At 42.5% G+C, this 23,125-nt stretch overlaps 1 protein-coding gene across 1 annotated transcript in view; it reads left to right on the forward strand.

Moving 5' to 3' along the window:
- The window catches only part of CNTNAP2 (contactin associated protein 2), a 1,059,914-nt gene that overhangs the window by 320,738 nt on the left and 716,051 nt on the right, over positions 1 to 23,125 (forward strand). The window contains exon 9 of the mRNA XM_054564239.1: positions 3,472 to 3,621. Coding sequence (XP_054420214.1) covers positions 3,472 to 3,621 — 150 coding nt within the window. The remainder of the gene's footprint in view (positions 1 to 3,471; positions 3,622 to 23,125) is intronic.

Below are 23,125 nucleotides of genomic sequence, written 5' to 3' on the forward strand. Positions count from 1 at the left end.
ACAACGTTGTTCTGGTCTCCCTTGCGTTGGGGAGAATGGACGCAGGGGTGAAGTATGGTGGAACTTTGGCCCCCTCCTCTTTCTCGCTATACATTTTGACAGCTGAATTCTGACTAGTGGGAAAAACTGCTGCCTGAGTGTCAAAATGTCTAAATTAGGGTTGTAGCTCTGCAAACGAACAACAAGGCAGCTGCTCAAGAGCACCAATCCACTCATTGTAAAGAGAACACGGTGAACAGGGTTCCCTTTGCTCAGCGTCGCACAATACAGAGAGATGACTTTAATAAATACTCCCGAGCTGATGCTCGGGTGCCTTCGGAAAAGTGCTAGAATTTGCTTCTCAAACCCATAGTGTAAAATTTCCATTCACATTACAATTTGAAGGAAAAAGAAAATCAATGTGAGAAAATAACGAAAGACACACAGCATGTGGGATGTCCCAGGACAACAGCGCGAATGCCAAAACTTAACGACGTCTGTATATTTACAACCCTGTGCTACACGAGTCAAGGATGCCCCCAGAAATTGAGCGTCTGCCCAGAAGTGGTGGCAGATGGACGTGCGTGTCTGTGCACGTGTGCGTAGTACGAGAGAACTCCGATCGTGGAAGCGCCGAGGTTATCTGACATATTTTGTTCCTGTTTGTTTCGTTTATGTTTGTTTTTTGTATGAATTCAGCCTCTCGACCCAGGTATATCTGAATTCCAATTCTGAGTTCTGCTGTTTATTAGCCATGGATCTTACCTTTTATCAGATTCAGTTTTCTCACCTACTTCTTGGGGGGGGAAATATATTTATTTATTTACTTTCTGTGTATTATAAGTGAGTCAAATGCAAGTAAAGTACTCAGCAGAGTGACCAGCATATAAAGCTTAGACTAGTATAACTGTAAATACATATACAGAGATCATGAAATTAGATTCTTCTCCCTGCCTTCAGGGTATTGTTTTTTTATACCATACAGATGAAGTAAAATTCAAAGAAGCAGCATATTTTCTTCTGAGCAACAAGATCATTCTTGCCCCACTGAAGAATGAACTTCATTATATATATTTGGGGATTCATTCCTATCATGGACTGCAAAGGCTTGCCTCTTGATGACTAATAATAAAAGTTCAAAATAATAATTGGAACTAAAATGAATAAAAATCACAGTTTAAGCTCAGATGTAGCAGTGGCTCCTATCAACAAGGCTGCATATCTGAGGTCCAGTGCCTCTAATGATTAAATTTCTTGAAAAAATAAAGTAACCTTTTTATTTTAATCTGATTGGAAGAATAGACATTTTTCCATGAACAATTAAGCTGATGACCTTTCTTCATAAATTAATTTTGTGAAGAAAAGATTTTCACAGGGATTTTTAGAAAGCCTTTCTGGTCTACCATTTAGAGCAAGACACTGTCAGCTAAAGATGTCTTACCAGTGACTTGCTCTGGATACGTGATTATTAAGATTAAATTTTGGGAATGAACATTTGTAACATTAACGTCCTTGGGATCTGTGCCCCAGAATGAATTTCAAAGCAGAGTTCTTCACATTGTGAAGGCAAAAACAAAAAACCAAAAATCAAAACCATGTACTTTCATGGTTAATCAACACTAATCAGTTTTGTCCTTTAAAGAAAAATGTTTTGGTAAAGATGCAGTCTTCTGTGCATCAATTCCATAGGAGAACCCGAAACAAACCTACCTGAGAGGGAAGTATTTCTGTAAGCACAACTTCTTGTCAGACAGCTAACTGATTTTAATTTCAGAATAAGGTGTGCATTTGCATAGTAATTTCAGTACAAAAATTTATATTTTTCTATGTGCTTATATGTATTATATATTTCGTAGTTTGGAAATCGTTTACTATTAATTACTTTAGGGCAAGGATTTTCTGTTTCCCTCCATTGAAATAAAATATGCTCACATATATAACACCAAATCAAAATTTGAAAATCCAAAAGTGAATATCCGAGAGATGAGGATTTGTAATGGCATTTACCAGGGTAATACCAATAAATGCAACCTGTATGTGACTTTCTTCTAAGCTCCAACAGGACTTCACTTTTTTTAAAAGTAGTATTTCTGTTTAATGGTCTGAAACAACCACTAGCTTCTGCTCTCTCTGTAAAGGGCCACGCAGGGAATATTAGCAGGGGTCGCTGGGGACGCAGCCTCTGAAGCCACTCCCTGCTCCGACTCTGACAGTGCGTAAACCAAGGAGCTGGCCTGTATTCCAATAAAACATTACATGGACACTAAAATCCGAATTTTACATGCTTTTTGCATGTAACTTAGTATTATTCTTTTTATTTTTAATTATTTAAAACCGTGAGAACTATTTTTAGTCCCCAGGCAGTACAAAAGCAGGCAGCCCCCCAGTGGTGTTCGGCCTCGAAGCTTCTCTTTGCTGCCGCCCCCCCCCCATCAGAGGCTAGGGGCCCTCCCCAGCTCCGCACTGATGCACCCTCCTTCCGTTTTCGATCCCTTTACTTGCTAGGCTTCTTTCTTTTGTGAAGCTGAAGTGTATCTTCCAGTAACTTCTACTGGTGGATTGTAGATCATTCTATCTGGAGCCAACTAGAACAAAATCTCTTCCCTTGACATAGCATAGAACTTTGGACGGTCAGAGAAAGCCACTCGAATGCTCATAGACTTCTCTCTCAGTGTTTTTAAAACTCTTCCTGGATATTTATGTTCAGTGGTTATTCTCTGTCTGTGCCTTAATTTTCTAATTATTCTTCATAAAATTAATAAATATTAAACAGAAACTTTACTGTCTGTGTAACGGAGAGCTTTGTAGAATTTTTGTTTCCCAAGATCTTTGTACGAGGCAACAGTGAATGAAATGTGATGGTTAGGGGTGGGAGTCGTTGATTTATATTTTTGTTTGTTTATTTTTTAAAAGATATAATTGACTTCATTTTAAAGATACCTTACTGGTAAATGATCATATAATTCTGGTATTGTTTCCCATGCTTCTTAATAGTGGGCAGTTAGCACAAATAACTATACATACTGACACATTCATTTTTTAGTACATGATTCTATAAGCTATACTTTCCAGATGTATTTATTGAAAAAAATCTAATACAAAAAAGTTATAGAAAAGAGAGAGACATTAGACAAAAGTCGTAAATCCATTTTCTTATAGTAAAGCTAACCGAAAAATGTCATTAAATTAAAATAGTTCATCATTATCTTCCAAGCAACTTTATTTACTTCATTTTCCCAAGAGCCCCAATGGTACATTAATACTGTCTCCTTAGATTGGGTTATAGTTATTTCTTATTTGATTCAGTGGAGACTGAAACCACTTACGATGTTAAAGAAACAGGAGATATCAACAGTCAGTAGCACCGAATTTTCCTAGAGGAAAATATATTAATTTTTCTTTTTTTAAAGTTCTGACTTGGTCGATATTAAACATCGTTTTAAACGGAACCATCCTAAGGCAGTAAATTTACTTTTATTTTGTACTTAACAGGTTCCGGGCTGAATGACGGACAGTGGCACGAGGTTCGCTTCCTGGCCAAGGAAAATTTTGCTATTCTCACCATCGATGGAGATGAAGCATCGGCAGTTCGAACCAATAGTCCTCTTCAAGTTAAAACTGGCGAGAAGTACTTCTTTGGAGGTAAGACTACCAGTTTTTATCAGTGAACTAATACATTGCTAAACACAGAGTTTCAACCAAGTTTGATTATGAAGTATTTATGTTTGATTCAGTGGAACCAGTGGAGCTCAGGAATAAAACAGTCATAATCCGTTGATTCAAAAACAGCAGCGTATTTGTTTCTTCATGACAAAGGTGTCAAGTGATATCACTATGTTCTTCTAGTCCAGTTCAGACATTTGAGGTGAAATGCATGAGGTTCTGAATCTACTCATTCTCATAAGAGTCCTTGGAATATATTGGGTTGACCAAAAATCCATTTAGTTTTTTACATAAAATAAGACACGTCTTTCATTTTCACCAATAACTTTATTGATTTGGATGTTTTGAGGATGCCGGCTGTCTCCTGCTATTGGCTTCTAATGAGTAGAGGCCAGGGGTGCTGCTAAACATCTTCCAATGCCTAAGACAGCCCCACAGCAAACAGTTGTTTGGCCAGAGTGTCAATAGTGCCAAGAAACTTTGTAAACCACTTTTGATGTGTTTGATCAGCCACAGCGCCTTCTCCATACATGGCACAAATCTTTTTTTGCATTTTTACCTTTCCTGATATATTAGAGCATAATATGCCAAAAATGTTGCATATTTTCTTCCATCTTTTATATTGAAACAGCTGCACAAAAATTCACCAATCTTGATAATTTTTTTAAACGCATGCTGTTATGACAGCTGCCACAGTACAATCTAACAGAATTGTTTTGGTTGAAATTAAAGACAACTAAGCACTACTAGAGCCATCGTACAGAAAAAACAAAATGAACTTTTTGGCCAACACAATATATTTATCATCTATTGCTGTGTAAGTAATTACCCCATAATGTAGTGGCTTCTACCAGCAAGCGTTATCTCCCAGTTACCAGAGATGAGGAACTCAGAAAGGTCTTCGCTGGACGTCATCCCCACACCGCTGTGTGGCTGCAGCGTGTGAGGCCTTGATGGGCTGGGGAGCTGCTTCCAAGAAGGCACACTCCCTTGGTTGACAGTGGCAGCTGGCGGTTGGCTGGGGAGTCTTCCTTCTCCTTCCTGTGGCTTTGAACCTTCAGGAACTCTCTTTGTCATGTGGCCTCCCCTACAGGTGATTGGACTGAACGGGGTGGGCTGAGGAGGGAGGAAAAAGAGAGAGAAGGGAAGGGGAGGGGACAGGAAAACCATAAGTAAGAGAGAGTTTCCAAGATGTAAACCTAAGTTTTCTTATAATTCAGTCTTGTAAGTGCTCTCCACCAGTGTGCTTATATAGAGGTTGTTGGAAGTGAGTCACTAAGTCCAGCCCGCACTCACAGGAGGGGGTAGCACAAGTTGGAACCACCTTAGAGACTGCCCACACACGTCTTGGTTCTTAAATAGTGAAAAAAGAAATAAAAAGGAAGATTCTCCTAATGATAAGTTTTACTGAATGTAAAGGAGTATTATAGTGTAAACCTAGCATATTTTCTGTGTTAAGGAATGCAGCCTGGCAGAAAATGATTTTTTTTTTTTATCAATGAAATATGGAGACATCTTTAAAGTGCTAGCTTTGTTGTTTAGATCAATGTATCTTTCATTAGGTTATTGCCTGTCTCATTTTAAACTATGCAGTGTGAAATCTAAATAAATACACTGTATTAGAAAGGCCTTTTGGTGTAAACTTTAAAAATATACGTACACGTATGTTTGCCTCTGGAAATATAGCTATTAATATATGCATATATATCTGCTTATGTTAAAATGTTTGTATCAGCATATTTATACACTTTTTTCTAATTATTAGAATAAGCCTGCTTGAGAGCATTCATCTTGTATGTGTGTCTTATTTCCTACCGCATCCCCCAAGGTCCTAGAAAAAATCCCGGAATTTAGTAGATGATGAATAAATATTTATGAATGAATTAATAAATTCTGAAAAATAGACACGATAAGCATTTTATTCCCAGTTCTCTAAAAGAAGACATGGAAGCCCTAGGAGCTTTCCTGACTTGCCACCGAGTTTGTAGCCAGTACCTGCCCTCAAGCCCTATGACCCCTGCTCCAGGGCGTCTCGCCCTCTGCATCAGGACGTGGTGTTGACTGACAGCTCGGAGACCAAAGCCCTGACCTAGACCTCTGCTTCTGTAATCGCCCATGGTAATCTTTGGAAGTTAATTGTACCTAAGTTTACAAAGGCTCTTAAATATGTGATGAGTGGATGGAAATCAGACAAGATTTCTTACTGGTGTGAGAGAAAGCACAGCCCACTAGCCAACAGGTTTTCCCTCAAAGATATATTTAATATGATGGGGCTTTCGGCCGACCATTTTTATTGTTATCCCAGGCAATGGATCACAATGGTCAGTTACAAAGCTTTTGATAATTCCTACCCATCCACATGACTGTGGAATGTCTTTGGCCACAGATGAGCTTGCTGAACGTCTAAGGTCTCTTTTGATCTATTTCCAGCTGGATGGGTAAGCAAACAGCTATAACCACAAATTTATGACATAGAGTTTATAGGAGATGAGTGCTTTATAGATTGCTGTTTGCTTTACAGATTTCAGTTTTCAAACCCAGCAGTCAAGAGCACATTTCCTCCCTCTTGGGTGGCTGGTCTGCCATTGAGAAAAGCTGTCAGCAAATGATCTGCATGTTTCCTTGGTTACATGAGGCATGTCCAGAAAGTATCCAGCCATGTACTACGAAACTAGAGACATTTATTGCAGAAGACACAAGAAATGTTGTACAGAGGACAATGACACCTCAGTCCCCTTCAAAGTAGATACCTTGGGACCTCACACGGTTCTCCCAATTACTGTCAGCTGCCCCATCATATTTTTCTGAATCTAATTGACAGTCTGAACTCTTTTCCCTTTCAAAGGAGATTTTAGTTTTGGGAAAAGCCAGGAGTCACAGGGCGCGAAATCTGGGCTCTAGGGGACTGAGTTACGTAGGTGATTTGACATTTCCCAAAAAAATTGTGCACAAGATGTGATGCATGAGCGGGCACATTGTAGTGATGAAGCTGCCAATCACCCAGTTGCCCATAACTGTGGCCTTTTGAGTCATCAGAATAGTTTCCACAGAGGGATGTTCAAGCTTCACACAAAATTTGATGGAGATTCATTGCTCTGCTCACGCATTCATTTTGAATGTGATGGCCACACCGTTCACATGTTGACTCAGCACATGTACTGCCCCCACTGACTAGTAGTGAAGTCATTGTTCACGCATGCACATTCCAGTCCACTCAGCTTGGCTGCCCAGTTACACAGGTGTTGTTCAAACCACTCATTCTATTAACGATGGTTGGACTTTTTCCAGACAGACCTCGTATATAGTTAGTGCTGTATGTGGAAATTGTGTTTGAGAAAGACCAAGAGGGAATTTCAGGTGGGCTTCAGGGTGGAATCCCAAGGGATCAGGCTGCATGAAGCAGGGAGGCGATAAAACTTAGAAGTACCTCTGCCTCTTGCCAGGCTAGTGCAAAAGTTAACCATTGATTCAAAGACTGATGGGTAGAGGTGTGTGTGTTTGCTAAGATAATATCTGATGTCGAACAAGCTCTTGCACCTAATAAATGAGAAGGCTGTTCCTTGCAACTCTCTTCCCTCCCACATTTTTTTCTGTTTCACTCTTAGAAGAAGGTAAGAAAAGACATCTTGGACCACAGCTTTTCTTCCTTCTCAGGCTATCTCTTGGAAGCTGTGGCTTATAATTACTGTACTTTAATTTAGGATACTTTTTCTTTTACACCTTTTAAAGCTCATAAATTGGGGCTTGTCCATCAATTCAGATTGCCAACATAATCAGAGAACACCTTCCTTCAAACTGGTTTTACTTTTATCTCAGCCTGCAGCTGGCTAGTTCTAGACTAAGTTCATTACTCTCTTGAATACTTTGATGAACACAGCAAGAAGGAGCCAACGTACATCAGCATTTGAGCATTTCCTAATATCAAAAGTCTCCGTTGGCACCTGGTTTGCCTTCCAAGGAACGGCAGGCAACAGGATGGCCACCTATTTTTACTACAAATAACAAAGGCCCCAGCTTTCCGAGGCTGTAATATCCCCAGCTTCACGGCTTGGCACCTAGCACAGACAATTCCAGAAACTTTGTAGGCTCTGTCATTCATAGCATCCTATTTTTAAATACAGTACCAAAAATGGTGTTAGTTTGAATTAGGTTCAGCTCCGAGTGACACAGACCGTGACGGAAAAGGTGGAAGTCAGGCTCTGAAAGTGTCCAGGGGCTCCGTGGGAAGTCAGGCTTCTTCTGTCATCTGGCGTGACCATCCTCAGCAGTGAGTCTTCATTCGTCTTTTGATTCCAAGTGGCAGCCTAAGCTCCGGGTATTATACCTAAATGCCAGGCGGAAGCAGGGAGGAAAGAGTGGTGGGTGGTGCTCTGCTTCTTTTAAGGCCACTCAACTGAGACTCATATTGTACAGGAAACACATTGGATCCAACTCACAGGGTCCCAAGGGAGAGTGGGTAAGCAAGGGCCCAGCTGAATGTCCACATCCAGGCAAGAAGGGGAACATGAATATGGGGGGTTAATTAGAAGTCTGTGTAACAACTCCTCTATTTAATATTAAACAGTTGATTTTGATTATAGTCTGTGCACCCAATTTTACTTAATAAAGTGGCATCCAATATTATTATTTGCTCCTTGGGCAACTTTTGAAAACCTGTATATGGTTGCTTAATATAAGGATATTGAATTTGGGAAATACATTTAAGTGGCTTTATTTCCTTTCCAAGTTTTCAATTATCCCTCATCCTAGCCTGAAGCTTTTTATAACAAATAATTTAGAGGAGCAAAATTAAATAGTTTTTTAAAAGCAGTAGAATATTCTCTAATCATGTATTTACATCTCTCTGTCATTCCCAATCTTATTTCTATTCCCCACAAAAAGCCTAATTCAATACATTTCTTGGTCTTAAATTAAGGGAGAATTATTATTTAACCATTCCTCACAATAGCAAAAGTTACTGGAAGTAAGGTTGGTTGGTATTCAGCAACTTTTCTCTTTAGCTCTGAAGGGAAGTGATCATAACTTTCAGAGTCTGTATGTGCTGGGGCTACCTGGAAAGAGAGAAATGGGGTCGATTGTTTAATCTGGAGAAATGGAAATTGGAGACCAGAACACCTGCCCTTGCGCATAGGAAACTGTAACTTAAAGAGAAGCGAGCTGTTGGAGGCGTGCAACTGGCCTATAAGGTCCGGACCAAGAGCAAAGAGCCTCGATTTGTTCATCCCAGGGTACTATGGAGGGTGCTCATTAAACATGTGTTCAATGAGCTAATAAGGATAATTAACCATACCATTAAAAATTATTCTATTAGGAAAATGTGTATCATTCTATGCTAGGACACAGCAGTGTATATGTTTTAAACATCTTTGTGCACTCTTACTATTTAATACGTATAAGCTGCACCATGCTATTATCAGATATGTAACCCATTCAACCTTATACTTTTATCTCTTATTGTGGCACTAAAATGTAACTTGTGAAGGAATGCTCTTTCCCTAGACAGTCACTTTAGAAGTTCCAGCCTTGCCTGGTGTGGCTCAGTGGATTGCATGCCGGCCAGCGAATCAAAGAGTCACTGATTCCACTCCCAGTCAGGGCACTTGCTTGGGTTGCTGGCCAGGTCCCTAGTAGGGGGCATGCGAGGGGCAACCACATATTGATGTTTCCCTCTCTTTCACCCTCCTTCCCCTCTCTCTAAAAATAAATAAAATTTAAAAATTTTTTTTTTTTTTTTTACAAATTACAGATATACTCCAGAACTAATGTTGGGGGCTGGGGATTGAATCCCTAGTGGGGACTTGAGCCCCAAGCCCACAGGGTTCTTGGCTTTATACAGGAAAGGATTCAAGACACAAGCCAATCAAGAGGTTACAGTGGAAAAGCGGGTTTTATTGAGCAGAGAGGACAAGCAAGAAAAGCCACTGGGAGTGGCAGACTTCCGATCATCTCTAGGGGTTGAGCTTATACCTGTTTGTAATGTCTGTGGAAATTACTGGTATGGGAAAAACATTGGGATTAACTTGAGCCTCTACAAGGCATAGTTCGCGGCCTGTTTTCCCTTGACGGGGTGGGTAACTGATAAGGTGTGGGTGGGGAGCTATTAACCGATCTCTGTGGGAATTTTCTTCATTCTGGAGTCTCCTCGTGGCCTGCTTATATCTCGGGTCAGCGGGGTCCATGTCGGGCAGCATGAAGCTGGCCCCTGGCGTAACTTTGTGTGATTTTAGTTCATTTATATATCATTCTCATGCTCCTCTCCTATATTAGAACACCTTAGTGTTTCCTTAAAAATAGCTCTAATGCTTCCTTATAAGAATTTTGCTCCATATTTCTAAAATTTATTTTTATATTTTAGTATTATATTCTTCCTTGGACAGGTGCATTTTCTAATTTATCGCTTGTTTTGCAAAGAAATAAGAAGGGCTCTGAGGGCAGGGCGGGGGGCTTCCTTCTTCTTATTACTATTTTAAATTATTTTAACGCACTTCTCATTTTTTCCATCACCATTTAGTCCCTCTCTACCGCCTTCCACCTCCACCCGCCGCCTCCCCGCACCTCACATTCACCACACTGTTGTCCTTGTTCCCGAGTTCTTTCTCTCTCTCTTTCTCTCTCTCTCTCCTTTTTTTTCTTTTTTGGCTCGATCCCTCCACACTCAGCCTCTCTTCAGAGCTGTCAGCCTCCTCTCTCTCTATGAGTCTGTCTCCATGTTGCTTGTTAGTTCAGTTTGTTTGTTAGATTCCACAGATGAGTGAAATATCATTGTTTTTCAACTTCTAATACAATGGGTGCTTAATACATGCTGCATAAATAAAAGAATGTAAGAAAAATTAATGAATGAACAGACATACTGATGCATCTCAGAATCTCAATAGATGTAATCGCTTACTTTCCGTTTGTTGCTCAGACAAGCGACAGTTACCTGTAGGAACCCTAAAACCCTAAAGCTGACCGGAAGGATTTTGCCATGTTTTCTCCTTAAAAATATACATGCTCTAACACTGATAGCCAGGAGCTTTTTACTGTGTTCTAGCATCTACTCGGAACATTTTACTTAACTTTTCAGTCCTGAAGATAGTCCTATCAGGTGACTATTACTAATTAACACAGGTAAAAATGATGCCTTAAGTTATGGGACTTGCCTCAGAACTCTCCCCTCTTAAAAGTCAGTGAGGCTGTGAATCTCAGTTTATCTCATTCTAGACAGTCACCCCGTAACCCACATAAATACACTGTTCACTAGATGCCTGCATTTAATTGGCTTTTTCTTAATTACTCTCTAGGTAAAATTGTAATTACTGCTTTAAATGCTCCACAAAACATTCTTACATTAAACCTTAAATCCATCAGATGAAAATAACAGGCTGACTAGTCGGAAGAGCTCTATCTCAGCAGCCTCTGCCGAGGAACCGCTCCTCCCTTCATTGCACAGCCGTCCGACGTCTGCGATGGAGGATGCGTGACATTGTCTCTTACTGACCGTTCTCGTGTTATTTACAGGAATGAGACTTACGTATAGATAAGTACTTGGAAATCTGCTCTGTGATTAGTTGGAGTTTAGGAAGAAATCTCTTCTCTCCAGAGCTCTTTCCGTAGGGTCTCTGTGAGAATACTCGAAATTCGCCTATCATGCACTCTTCAGGGTTAAGGAATTAGAAGCAGTTGAGAAAATGCGAGTGCTATCCTGAAAGGTTCCTAGCTAAGCCATTATCAGCCAGCAACACCTTAGGAGGAATTAGTTGATCAGAAAGAAAAGGATCTTGAGAGAATTAACTGTTAGGGAAACATCAGAGGGTCCAGTAGGCCTAAATAAGCTGCAGCTTATGAAAAATACCTAGAGGCAATTTTTAGGAAAGAAAAATTTGAAGTATGTTAGGCCAAAAAAAATAAAAAGGATGATAAGTCAGGATGAGCCTCGTCTTAACAAACAGAAAGAAAGAAGCGAGGTGGGGCCACATCCTCAGCTTCCCCCGCAAGGAACACGCATTTCAACCTGGAAGAGGAAAGTGTCGAAGGAGGGACACTGGAGTCTCTTTCAATAAAACCGGTGAAGAAAAAAAGAGTTCCTGGTTTCCTGTACAAAAAGCTCTTAGCAAAGGATGTCGATCAGGGATATAAATTTTAACTCTCCGCTAAAAACAAAATCCTGCAGTTAGCGAATTCAGCGACATACGCAGCGGGGAGTTGGGACTCGCGTAGTTTTTTTTTTTCTCCAAACCACCCAGGGTCGGTGAAGGCACCCGGCTGCTGCCAGCCTGCAGCCGAGACGGATGGCCTCTCAGACACAGATGTGAAGTGGCAGGGGCTGCTGTCCCTGGCCGCTGACAAAGTGGGACAGAGCAGGTTCCTCTGCAAAAACTCTAGAAATGGATTATTAAATGGATGATTTATCAACACGTAGTAATTAATGAAGCAATCAAGAACCTCACGACGAATAAATCGCCTCAGGACCTGTCTGTTGTTGTTGTTGTTCGTTTTTGATAGAAGTGACAGGTTGAAAGATCAAGGCACCTTCATTGACAAGCAGTCCTCATTGGAGGAGAAGCTCCTGCCCTCAGGCATCCACGCACTAGGCAAAAAGTACTAACATTTAGCCAGACTGCAGGGGTGCACTGTACCCCTCCCACTGTCTAGGGGCAGAAATGGCTGAGAACTAGACAGATGCCATAACTTTAACTTGCTTTCATAAAGCCTTTGGCAAAACCTGTTATAGCAAGATCTGGAGTTGAACATAAAAGCCATAATTAAATTCACTAGTTTTTCCTCCAATATGCAATGTTGGCCTCAAATTTGATAGACATAGACCAAGAGAAAGGGAAGGTATGGTTTTTATAGAGTTTTATGATTGTGACCTCCCCACACCTTCCTTGGAGGCTGGGAGGAAGAACAAAACCGAATTAGAAATGGGCTGAGGAAACACAATAAGGCCTCTGATGAGTTGTGTCTGGTGGACCGTTGCCAAGGAGTTGTGCGCCCCTCCCCGCCACATAGAGCTACACGCACCCTGTCTTCTACCACCGCCATGGGGGACAGAGTGGATCTGAGAGGAAGGCGAGTGAACTGGGAGGATGGCGAAGGCCTCCTCTTTCCGAAGTCATGGTAGAAGTTGTCTTAGAGGAAGCCTCTCGGCCGGAGGGAGACCAGTTACACTCTGTACGCGGCTGGTTGGTCCGTGGGTAACACAGGCTGTGACTGTCAGCATCCTGGCCCCCCAGCCATGGGCGTGAGATGCAGCCCTTGGTGCCCAGAGGGGAGACGAAGAGGAGGGCCGAGGGCGGGCTCGCCTGTCTGGGGACCCGAGTCTGGACACGTGGTTCTTAGTATCACAGGTCAGTTTTCTTTAGTCACCAGCTCAGATCAGTTTCTAGCTCTCTGCCGACGCCTAGCATTGCTTCCTGCCCATCATTTCGGTTCACTGTGCTGCAGAAAGAGTGAGGCCTTCACGCAGCAACTCTAAGGCTTTCCTGCTGTCCCTTTCCTGGGAAACGTGTGTTTTGTTTTGTTTTGTTTTGTTTTGAATCAAAGAATCTAATAACAACATCAAAGCAAGCTGATCATATTCGCAGTTGACACCGACCTGGGAGGGAGAGCGGAGCGCAGTGGGGCTGTTAAGGGTTAGAAGGGAAAGTTAAGGATGTGGGGAAAGGGGAACCTTTTTGCTTTGCTGGTGGGAGTGCAGACCGATGCAGCCACCGTGGACAGCAGGATGGAGACACCTCAAAAAATTAAAAATGGAACTGCCTTCCGACCCAGCAATCCCACTTCTGAGAATGTATCCAAAGGAACCAAGAACGCTAATTTGAAAGACAAAAAGCACCCCTACGTTCTGTGTTGATTGCAGTATTATTTACAATCACCAAGATATGGAAATAGCCCAAGTGCCTATCAGTACACGAGTGGATAAAACAACTCTGGGACATTTACACATTGGAATTCTACTCGGCCATAAAAAAAGAAAACTTTACCTTTTGAGACAGTATAGATGGACCTGGAGAATATCATGCTACATGAAATAAGCCAGTCAGAGAAAGGCCACCATATGATTTCATTCATAGGTGGAACCTAATGAACAAACTGAACTAACAAGGAAAATGGGGGCAGACTCATAGATGGAGAGCAGGCTGACAGCTGGGTCGGGGGGGCAGAAAGGGAGGATGTGGAGGGACTGGACCAAAAGGAAAAAGGACTCACGGACATGGACAAACAGTGTGGTGATTGCTGGGGGGGGGGGGGGGGCGGGTATAAGGGGACTAAATGGTCATGGGAAAAAATACAATGAAGATTAAATAAAAAAAAAAAGGTGTGGTACATATACATATATAGTAGAATACCACTCAGCCATAAGAAAAGATGAAATACGGCTGCTTGTGACAACGTGGATGGACCTTGAGAATATTATGTTAAGTGAAATAAGAAAAAAACTAAGTGAAGTCAGGAAAAACTAAGAACCATATGATTTTACTCATATGTGGGATATAAAACTGAAACTCATGGACACAGACAGCAGTGTGGCGGTTCCCAGAGGGAAGGAGGTGGAGGGGCAGGGGGTGCAGGGGGGCCTAGTACACAGCAAAGGAAGGTGGTTTGACCTTGGGTGGTAGGCTTTAGTGCAATATACCGATCCGGTACCATAGAAACGGACACGCGAAACCTCTCTGATCCTCTTAACCAATGTCGCCCAAATAAATTTAATAAAAACAAAGAGCATTTTTAAAAAATAAAGAAATTAAAATAATAAAAAGAAAAAAGAATCCGTGGTCAGGCTTCCATTCTCCCATTAACTAATGGCCCTCAATGTTCCTATAAACAAGAACAGTAAGGCTTTGTGAGTCCGGCTAATGGCGCATACACCTGGGGACTGGGGCGCGCTTAGAACCCAGATCTAGTTGCCTGCCCTTTTATTCAGGTTATGAGAGCAGTCCGCACACTGAGTAATGGCACCTGAAATCAGACAGTGGCCGTGATTGTGGCAGGGTGATAAAGGACAGATTCAGAGGCTATCGAGGCACCGTGTGTTTTGGCGGCAACGTGGATGGGAGGACCTGGTGACGAGTTTGGGGTGACACCCGTGATGATGCCCCTGGTTACTGGCTTAGGCCAGTGGTGGGACCGTACACATCTGTCAGGTCCGAACAGAGAGGGATGTTTAATTGTGGAAGTAAAGATGACATTTTACACATGTCTAATAGGGGGTTTCCTGCAGACATTCCTGTAGAAACATCTCACCTATCCTGGCCTGAATACACTGACACTATAGGAGAGATCACTCGGGAGGCCCCAGCATAAAACCAGCACTGGAGACCATGGCCAACATTGTGAGAGTGGGGGAGGGTGGCGAGGGGGAGGGAATGAGCCCCAAAATCCAAGTAGGGAGGGACTCCAACACTGCAGAGTGGACAGAAGAGAAGCTCAAGTAAAACTTCAAAGAGGCAGGCTGCATAGTGGACAAAGAACCACGGGACACTGAGGGTACAGAAGCCACCAGGCTAGGGCAGAGGATCGAGAATGTGTAGAGCGTGGCAAGGGAGGCTCTGCGGACCCGTCGAGACCCACAGGAACGTTCTCTCTTTGGTCCCTGGCCGGCTGCAGTCTCAGGCCTCCCCCATCTCCGCTCCCAAAAGCGCTGACCCCCATCTCAGGGGCTTCTGTAAGCGTGTCTGCACTTCCAAGTGATCTCATCAGCGGCCCCAGTAGCCCGGAAAGTTCTCCGGCGGCCATTTGCCTTTGCTCTTCCCCTGAGAGTGACGAGCCTTGGGAACGCTGTTCTCAGATCCACGCTCCTTATTGAGGTTGGCCGGGACGTGGCTTTGGCAAGAGTTAGCACGGAAACCCTAATATGAAAAGAGAAAGCTGCTGTTTGCGTGAAGCTAACCTGTTTGCAGAGTGATGAGTCTGCTTAAATACAATGTTCAGATGATCTTAGTCTGCATTAATGGGAGAGTCAAGCCCGTGAGAAACAACAGCTGTGTTTTCTCCTACACAGGTTGAACTATATCTATTATGTGTTCTATTCTGGCTGACAGATTCTAAGAAAATTAATTCATTTGAATGTATCAAGAAGAGGGCAGAATGGACAATGTTCTGTCAATTGCCTTTCTTGTGGGGGAGGAAAATATCCGCAATGGCAGCCAAGCAGACAGTTTCGGAAAAGAGAGCTCCCTCTGCTTCTTCCCTGCTTTCACAGCGTGGGCTGGTGCCGAGGCAGCTCAGCAGTCGCCCGCCTGACCCCCGGGGTCCGTACCGCCAATCAGCAATCAAAACGTCCGGCAGGGCCTGCTGGGCAGAAAAGAGGTGGCGGCCTAGGGAGAGGGAAAATAAGTCCAGTGCAATGACAACTTGTGTGGGGCTGTACTTATTTATTTTCTGATAGAACTTTCACAGGCGCATTGCCACGGATGTGAAGATTTGGGGAATGGTGGCTTAAAAGCATAGAGATGATTACAAGAGGGAAAGGGTAGGCAGAGGTAGGAGAGGGTAAAGGGGGAATAAATGGTGATGGAAGGAGACTTGACTTCGGATGGTGAACACAGTACAACATACAGATGATGCGTTAGGGAATCGTACGCCTGATACCTATGTAGTTGTGTTAACCAGCGTCACCCCAACCAATTCAACAAAAACATTTTCAGAAGCACACAGCTTGCTTGTGAGGCAGGATTCTTCACTATCTCTAATGTGTGAATGTACAGGTGGAAAATTTTCCCACATTTATTTGACCAGTTTATTCACTGTGCTCACCAGTTCTCCAAAAAATCTAACCGACGGAAGGAAGTGCCTGCCACTGATGGGGATTCGTGTGTGCGGAAACCGAGGCTGCTTTCTGAGCCAGGTTAGGCCTGTGAGGCAGCTGCGTGTCGCGTGCCCTTCCCACACAGGTGTACCCCTCACTGCTGCTTAATACAAGGCGAGGTCGCTTCAGTGCTTGTTACAGCAAACACTCATTTTATCTCACTTTATTGTCAGTAGTGCTATGAGGTGCCACATACCAGTGGTGGGGCAGGCATTCATTCTACCTTGCACTTAGTAGGTATTCAGTTTATGTTAGTTGAATTTAATTAGCTTAAGCAGCATCATGTATTTTACTGAATTGGCTTGTGAAGATATGTATCAGCTCTTATTCTGAGGGAGGATACTTAAGAAAATAGCCTGCGATATAAGCAAGGACTCATGCTGAGCTAATGCTTCTAATAGAATAACCTAGAAATCTCTCGTTGTATCGTGGTGCTATCGGCGCTAGTAAAAATTGATTTGGTTTCTATTTTTCTTATGTTTGCTACAAATGAAGGGGATAGCCTTAGGAAAGTGATTTGCGTGGCATTTGATCTTTATAAAGGAATTACACATAATTAACTTATTTCATTTTTAGTAAGTTACTAATTAGGTGATTTGTTGAGATTCCAAAGGATTAATCTTTTGGCTTCCAGCATGGAAGTAAAAGAGGAATCCACTATCTTAGAGAAAACAAAATCATCAGGAGTTCTCGATTCCCCAAAGAAAATAAACGCTTGAACAACAACAACAACAACAAAATGGCAATAAGTGGCTTTAATCTGAGAATTTAAAGCGAAACAGAAACTGATGAAATCTTACGATCAAAGCAATAGACTTAAAATAGAAATACATTATTTATTCAGCTTAGGGTAACATTTTTCTTTGTAATACTCATTTTTTTCCCTTAGAAATCAAACCCATCATCTCAATGGTGTCATATTTTCGATTTCACAGCAGGAATTGCTCTACTGCTGTATTATCAAATTAAGCCTTATTGTTCCCAACATGGAACTTAACATTTAGTATCTAAAGGTCATCTCACAAACGTGAGATGGAAAAAATAAAACTTAGCAGCCGTATCCCGTCACACTCCTCAGAAAGGAAGGGCGAGGTGAACGAACAGTGTGAGGTAGCAGCAGTGGGCATGAGGGAGGCGCGCCGGGCGCCCCAGGCCGAGCAGCGGGCAGGTCTGACCTGAGCCGTTGTCCTCACCTCTGCGGCTTGCACGTAGACCTGGTGAGGATACCGAAGTGTTGAGGATTCGGACCGAGTTAAGTGTATTCGGCGTGAGCCTTGATTTCAGGAGCCGGGTATGCGAGCTCTTGAGCTTCAGGTGGTCACAATAGGTATTATGATGATTTTGTTGGATATTACACCCCTGTTGGATTAGGGTCACATTTCCAGATCTTGGAGTTTTGGTTCTTAATTTCCTTTGTACTGATTGCTCGTATGATTGGAGCAGCGTACCTACCACAAGCTACACCTAAAGGGGGTTTATTTAAGCACAACTGTAGGCAAGGGCAGCTGTTAGAAATGAAGTTGAACAGAAAAACACTAATAGTCTGGTTCCTAATAAGGTGTTAGGATTCTTAAGTTTTGGATTAATTCATGGATGCCTCTTATTCCTTCAGTATATGGTGAAAATAATCAAGATAAAATTTTTTTTAACCACCGCCTACTAATGAAAATCATCAGTTAATACCTTCCTGCAGAATTTAAAGGTGGAAGGAAACTTAGATCCCTCTAGGAAACAGTCCCTTGATTGGTAAGAAAATAGAGTCTCAGAGAGAAGAAATCTGCTGACATCATAGAACTAGTTAGGGGCAGGGCTGGGGCCCGCGTTCAGGCCGGTGACCATGCAGCCCTGCGCTTCTTCCGCGGCTCGGCTCTGTCTCGGCCCTTCTCTCTTGGTGAAGTGCAGGCTCAAACCCCGCCTCTCTGCTTAAGAGCCCCCAGCTCTCCAGAACTCTGTGGCGAAGCGCACAGCATCCTATGGAACAAACTGCGGAATTTTTCTTGTAATTCAACAGTGAATTTGGCCATTGTCAAGATTCAGTGCTAAGGCTAAATGCTGCGTCTTTCACCTTCAAGGAAATATGCCCCCCGCAATCCCACCCAGGACTCACCTACTGGATGTCTGGTATGTGTGGCACGTGAACAGATGGCTACCGTTTTCATGTTATTTTCACATTATTTCCTGGTTGACAAGATGCTCGCTGGTTAGAAGTATTGTGAACCCGCCTATAACAAGGCAGGAAGTTCCCAGACAAGTTTGGAATTTCTCAGCACATGGCAGGGGCCGGTTCTCAAACAGACCTCTGATAGCTCTGTGCAGAGGAGATTCTCAGATTGAAACTTTCAGTCTAGATATTTTATTTCCCCACGATACACACACACACACACACACACACAGGATCATATAAAAATAGAATGATTGTTTTACTCACTTTTCAAGAGCAAGGACAATCCACGCTGATTTTTTTTTTTAAACCAGCGATGGAATGTGGGGAAGAGTGCTCTCTATTCCACTGTTAGCTCAGTGCCCTGCAGATTGTTAGTAAGTCAAAGGGGGGGGGGCGGTTCCACACACAGCCAGTTGTTAGAATCGAAGAAGCAGCGTATTATTAAAGCCTGTTAGATCAGCATACTTCTTTTCAAATTTTTAATAGTAGGTTTGTAAATCTAATTTAAATGGAAAATGTTATAGAGATTAACTAAAGCATCCCAATAGAGACTTGTTCATAGTTATCAGCATTTTAAATCAGCCTTTGAGGTTAAAGAAAAGGGAAAAAAAAAGCTCTACAAAATTCTATTTCCATTAAATAAGGGTGACATACTCTTGTGCATTAGCATTTCTAGTGTGGCCAGGACACAGAGAGAGTGCGGAAGGATGCACACCAGAGCCCTGATGGGCTCTCGGGAGAGGACGCGGGGAGAGGGGCGTGGGGGTGGAGGGGCGCGCCTGAGTTCTTTTTCACAGACTGCTTGTTTAGAGAAGAATTTGTGAAATCATCTTAATAAGGTCCTTTACATGGCAAGTGTATTTTAAATGGCGTTCCCCTCCAAGAACTACAAAATGCTTCCTATATATAATTCTACTGTCATTGAAGTGCCTACCTTGACAAATTATTTATGTGTGAAGTCAATCATTATTGTCATTAAAATAACATAATCTGTGTATACAGGGAACTAGCTGGGTTTATCGAAGCAAAAGAATTTTTTTTTCAAACTTTAGTAATCATCATTTAATTGGCTTTTGTACAAGTGTCAAAAATCTTTGAAAATCAAATAGTAGATCCAATGAATGGGGCTTGATTTGCAAAAGTTACTCATGTCATATATTTTTTAGGTTAGTTTTAAGACCTCAAACGCTGGACAGTGAATATTGGGAAACGCATTTTATATCCAGAATCCAGTGACTTTTAGTATATTGTTTCTTCAGGATGGTTTTCCAGATAAACCAGTAGCTACCTTGTTTTATCTTTATTTTGAGCTAACAACCCCTAAGCTCTTATGCAGTTGGGAAGGGAATTAAGCCAGTCAGGTCAGTTTATTTCGTCCACATCAAGGAATCGCCTTGATGATTGTGGGGGCGGGGGAGCGTGCGTGCATTAGGAGTCTTCAGACGTCCAGGCCCCCCGCCCCCGGAAGCAGGGTGCCAGCATTCTCTGCGAGGCGAAGGCATTCCCTATGGCCCTCTCTTACTAAGTAGCTTCACATGAGGCTAATGACTAAGACTGAAAAACCATTTCATTAATTCATACTTAAGAATATTAATTTTTATCAATGATATGATTATACCCTATCAAAGGCATCTCCTTTTCTTATTTTGATTAATCCACCTGGGAAGCCAGATTAGCACTCCAATGGTTTTGCAGTAAGCATTGTGAGTAATGTTGAGGAATCATTTTCAACCACACCACAGTGAAGTCTGAAAAAGTAGGTATATTTTTGCGTGTCTTCAGAATAAATCTGTCCATTTTGAAAAGCACTAGCACACTAGCCCCAGGGGTCGCGGTAAGCAGCAGAGCCCGCGTGCGACGTCAGGAGGGCCTGCTCTCAAGGCTTTCCCCCTTTTCCTCAGGTCAGAACCCCCCACACTGTGGGAGCGTCTTCCAGGGCGGGGCTTTCCAGGGCCAGTCAACCTTCTCACCCCCGTGGGGACACATTCTGTTGTGGTTTCCCTCTGATTTCCCTTTGTGTTTCCCTTTTGCTGACATCTCTTTGCCTGGCCTGTCTTCATGCCACAGGCGAAGCTGCTGTCCGGTAATAACTTTGACCTGAATGGACAGAACCCAACTCCGCAGGCACCATGATGTTTGAACCCCATACCTGGTGAGAGTAGCTCCCTCGCCTTCAACGTATGCCGAAAGGAGCAGTATGTTGGGACAGAAATATATCATGTATGTAAAATGTCACACTTCTAAGTCACACACACATGCGTCACATGGAATTAGCCCGCAGGTGACTTCCCGGCGCTCTTAGTTTTCCTGTTCCGTAGGAATACTCCTGCCCCACGTGATCCCACTCATTGGGCCCGTCACCCAGGCTTGATGACAGCTGCCACCGCACCCACCAGGCACTTCGCCTGGGTGCACAGGCACGTTCCACTCCGCTCCATAGTATCTTCTGCACTTTCTGAGACTGGAGCTTCTTGTCAACCTCTGGCCCCTAAATGTTCCTCTTCAGGCCAGCTCATGTGTCTCTAAAACACCTTGCAACCTGTCATTGTAACAAACGATAATTGCTTATTTCCTTTCAAATTTTTTAAATTTGGATAAAGTTTAAATTGCTGTCATTTCACATTTATTTTCTAACACCCCCTCCGCACTACTGAGAGTCCAGCTACAGCATAGTAATCACTCTTTCCCTGCTGTTTGGCATGTACCGTTTACACTGGCTGCGGTGGCCTCCCGTGTCTGGCCCGAGACTCAGTTTAAATGTTCCCCTTCCACAGGACCTCTCGCCCCTCCAGCCCACAGGGTTAGATGCTCCGTCGTTTATGTTTGCCTAAGAATTCATTTATAGTCCCATTACCACATGTGTTGTGCTATTCTAGACTGACCATTGACATATGTATCTCTTCCAGTATGACGTATGTATTGCTTTACTTTCTGGGGAAAATAGCTGTTCCACAGCAGTCATGCAAAAACTGTTCATGGAAGGGAGAAAGGGAGGGAGGGTCTGAGAAACTGGATGAATTTCTCTTGAGCTTTTCTGTAAATAGCCACGCTTACTGAGCACGGCATAGTTAGTGTTCAAGACCATGAGGTTTTGGAATTAAAAAGTATCTGGTAAGAGCTGTCTTTTACTAGCAGTGCAAACTTCTTTAAGACTAGTTAACAGATGGTGATCAGCACCATCTGGTGAATGTTTTCTTTTTTAAATAAGTAGTCCCTCACTCCAAACCAAGCCACATCCAGAATACAGTCAAACATACACATACACACATATCCCGCATCACATTTAAGTATAAGAAACTTCATTCATCCTAAAAGTTGGATTACATAAAGTTGGATTATATGCATTAAGAGCAAAATGTAGATTATGACAATTAAATAAACAATATTTGGTAACTTATAAAGTTTTTCTCTCATGTGACTTTAAGTCTTATGTCTGAGTTTTGTTTGAACAGAGAAATACTACATCTACAGATGAATCGGGGCTGTAGAAACACTCGTTCCTGATCTCTCATTTCGCTTTAATGATAACGTTACATTGCATTCAAGCTGCTGCTTATCCTTTTCAAGGTAATTTCACATACATTACCTGATTTTGCCACCACTGGCCAGTGTAATGTCAGAAATGTTTCCAGGGTTATATTTGGATTTGGTCTTTTAAAGAAGACTCTGTTCTTAGATGTGGTTATTCGTGAAACATTTATTTACTTGGCACACCACCCCAGTGAGACCCATAGCAATTTCAGCTGTGCTCATTCAAGGACAAAATTAGGTTTTAGGATTTAACCCCGTGGCATATTAAAATATAAATAACTTATTTACCTGAGAGCGATAGAAACAAAGGCAGGCTCTCTGAACTACAAGCTCCTTCAGAACAGTAATGAAAGGCAGTGCTAAAACTATTAATGGATGTTGACCCTCTGAAATGAAATAATAACAAAGTAGAGAGAAAACAAGAAAACTAAGAGAGCTCCCCAAGGTGAGAGGCACCCTGTGAATGAAGAGGCCCCTCTTTGCATCCCTTCTACAAAATGCGTCTCGCCTTCTGCACTCGCTCTGGCATTCCTTACGGTAATAACACACATGGTGCCTTCCATTCTCATCCATCGGGGGCCATGCATCTTTGATTGGTCCATTGATTATCAATGCCAAACCTTGTACAGAGAATAGGCAGTCAATACATGTGTGTTGAATTGCATTGAACTTTCACACAAGGATACAATCATGCCAGCTGGAAGCCCACATTCTGTTTTCTGAGCCTGAAGCAGTTCGACCAAGGGGCGGGGGGGAAAGTAAAACACCTCCCTTCACTGCATGAGTAACATTAAATTCAGCTTTCCATGGGCTTTCCAATAGGAAATGCAGTTATCCTAGCCATAATCTTAGTTTGGCTAAATATATTATTCATGATGTGTAATTATGAGGAGTAGCTTGCTTTTTAAAGGAGATGGAACGGTGCTGGCAGTGAGACAGAAATTGGCCATTTTCCCCCCGTAGAGCTCCACGTCTTCCCCAGACAATAAGATATGTCT

The sequence above is a fragment of the Pteronotus mesoamericanus genome, unplaced genomic scaffold, assembly GCF_021234165.1.
Source record: "Pteronotus mesoamericanus isolate MK-2021 breed Mesoamerican mustached bat unplaced genomic scaffold, CSHL_Meso_final scaffold_85, whole genome shotgun sequence".
NCBI lineage: Eukaryota > Metazoa > Chordata > Mammalia > Chiroptera > Mormoopidae > Pteronotus > Pteronotus mesoamericanus.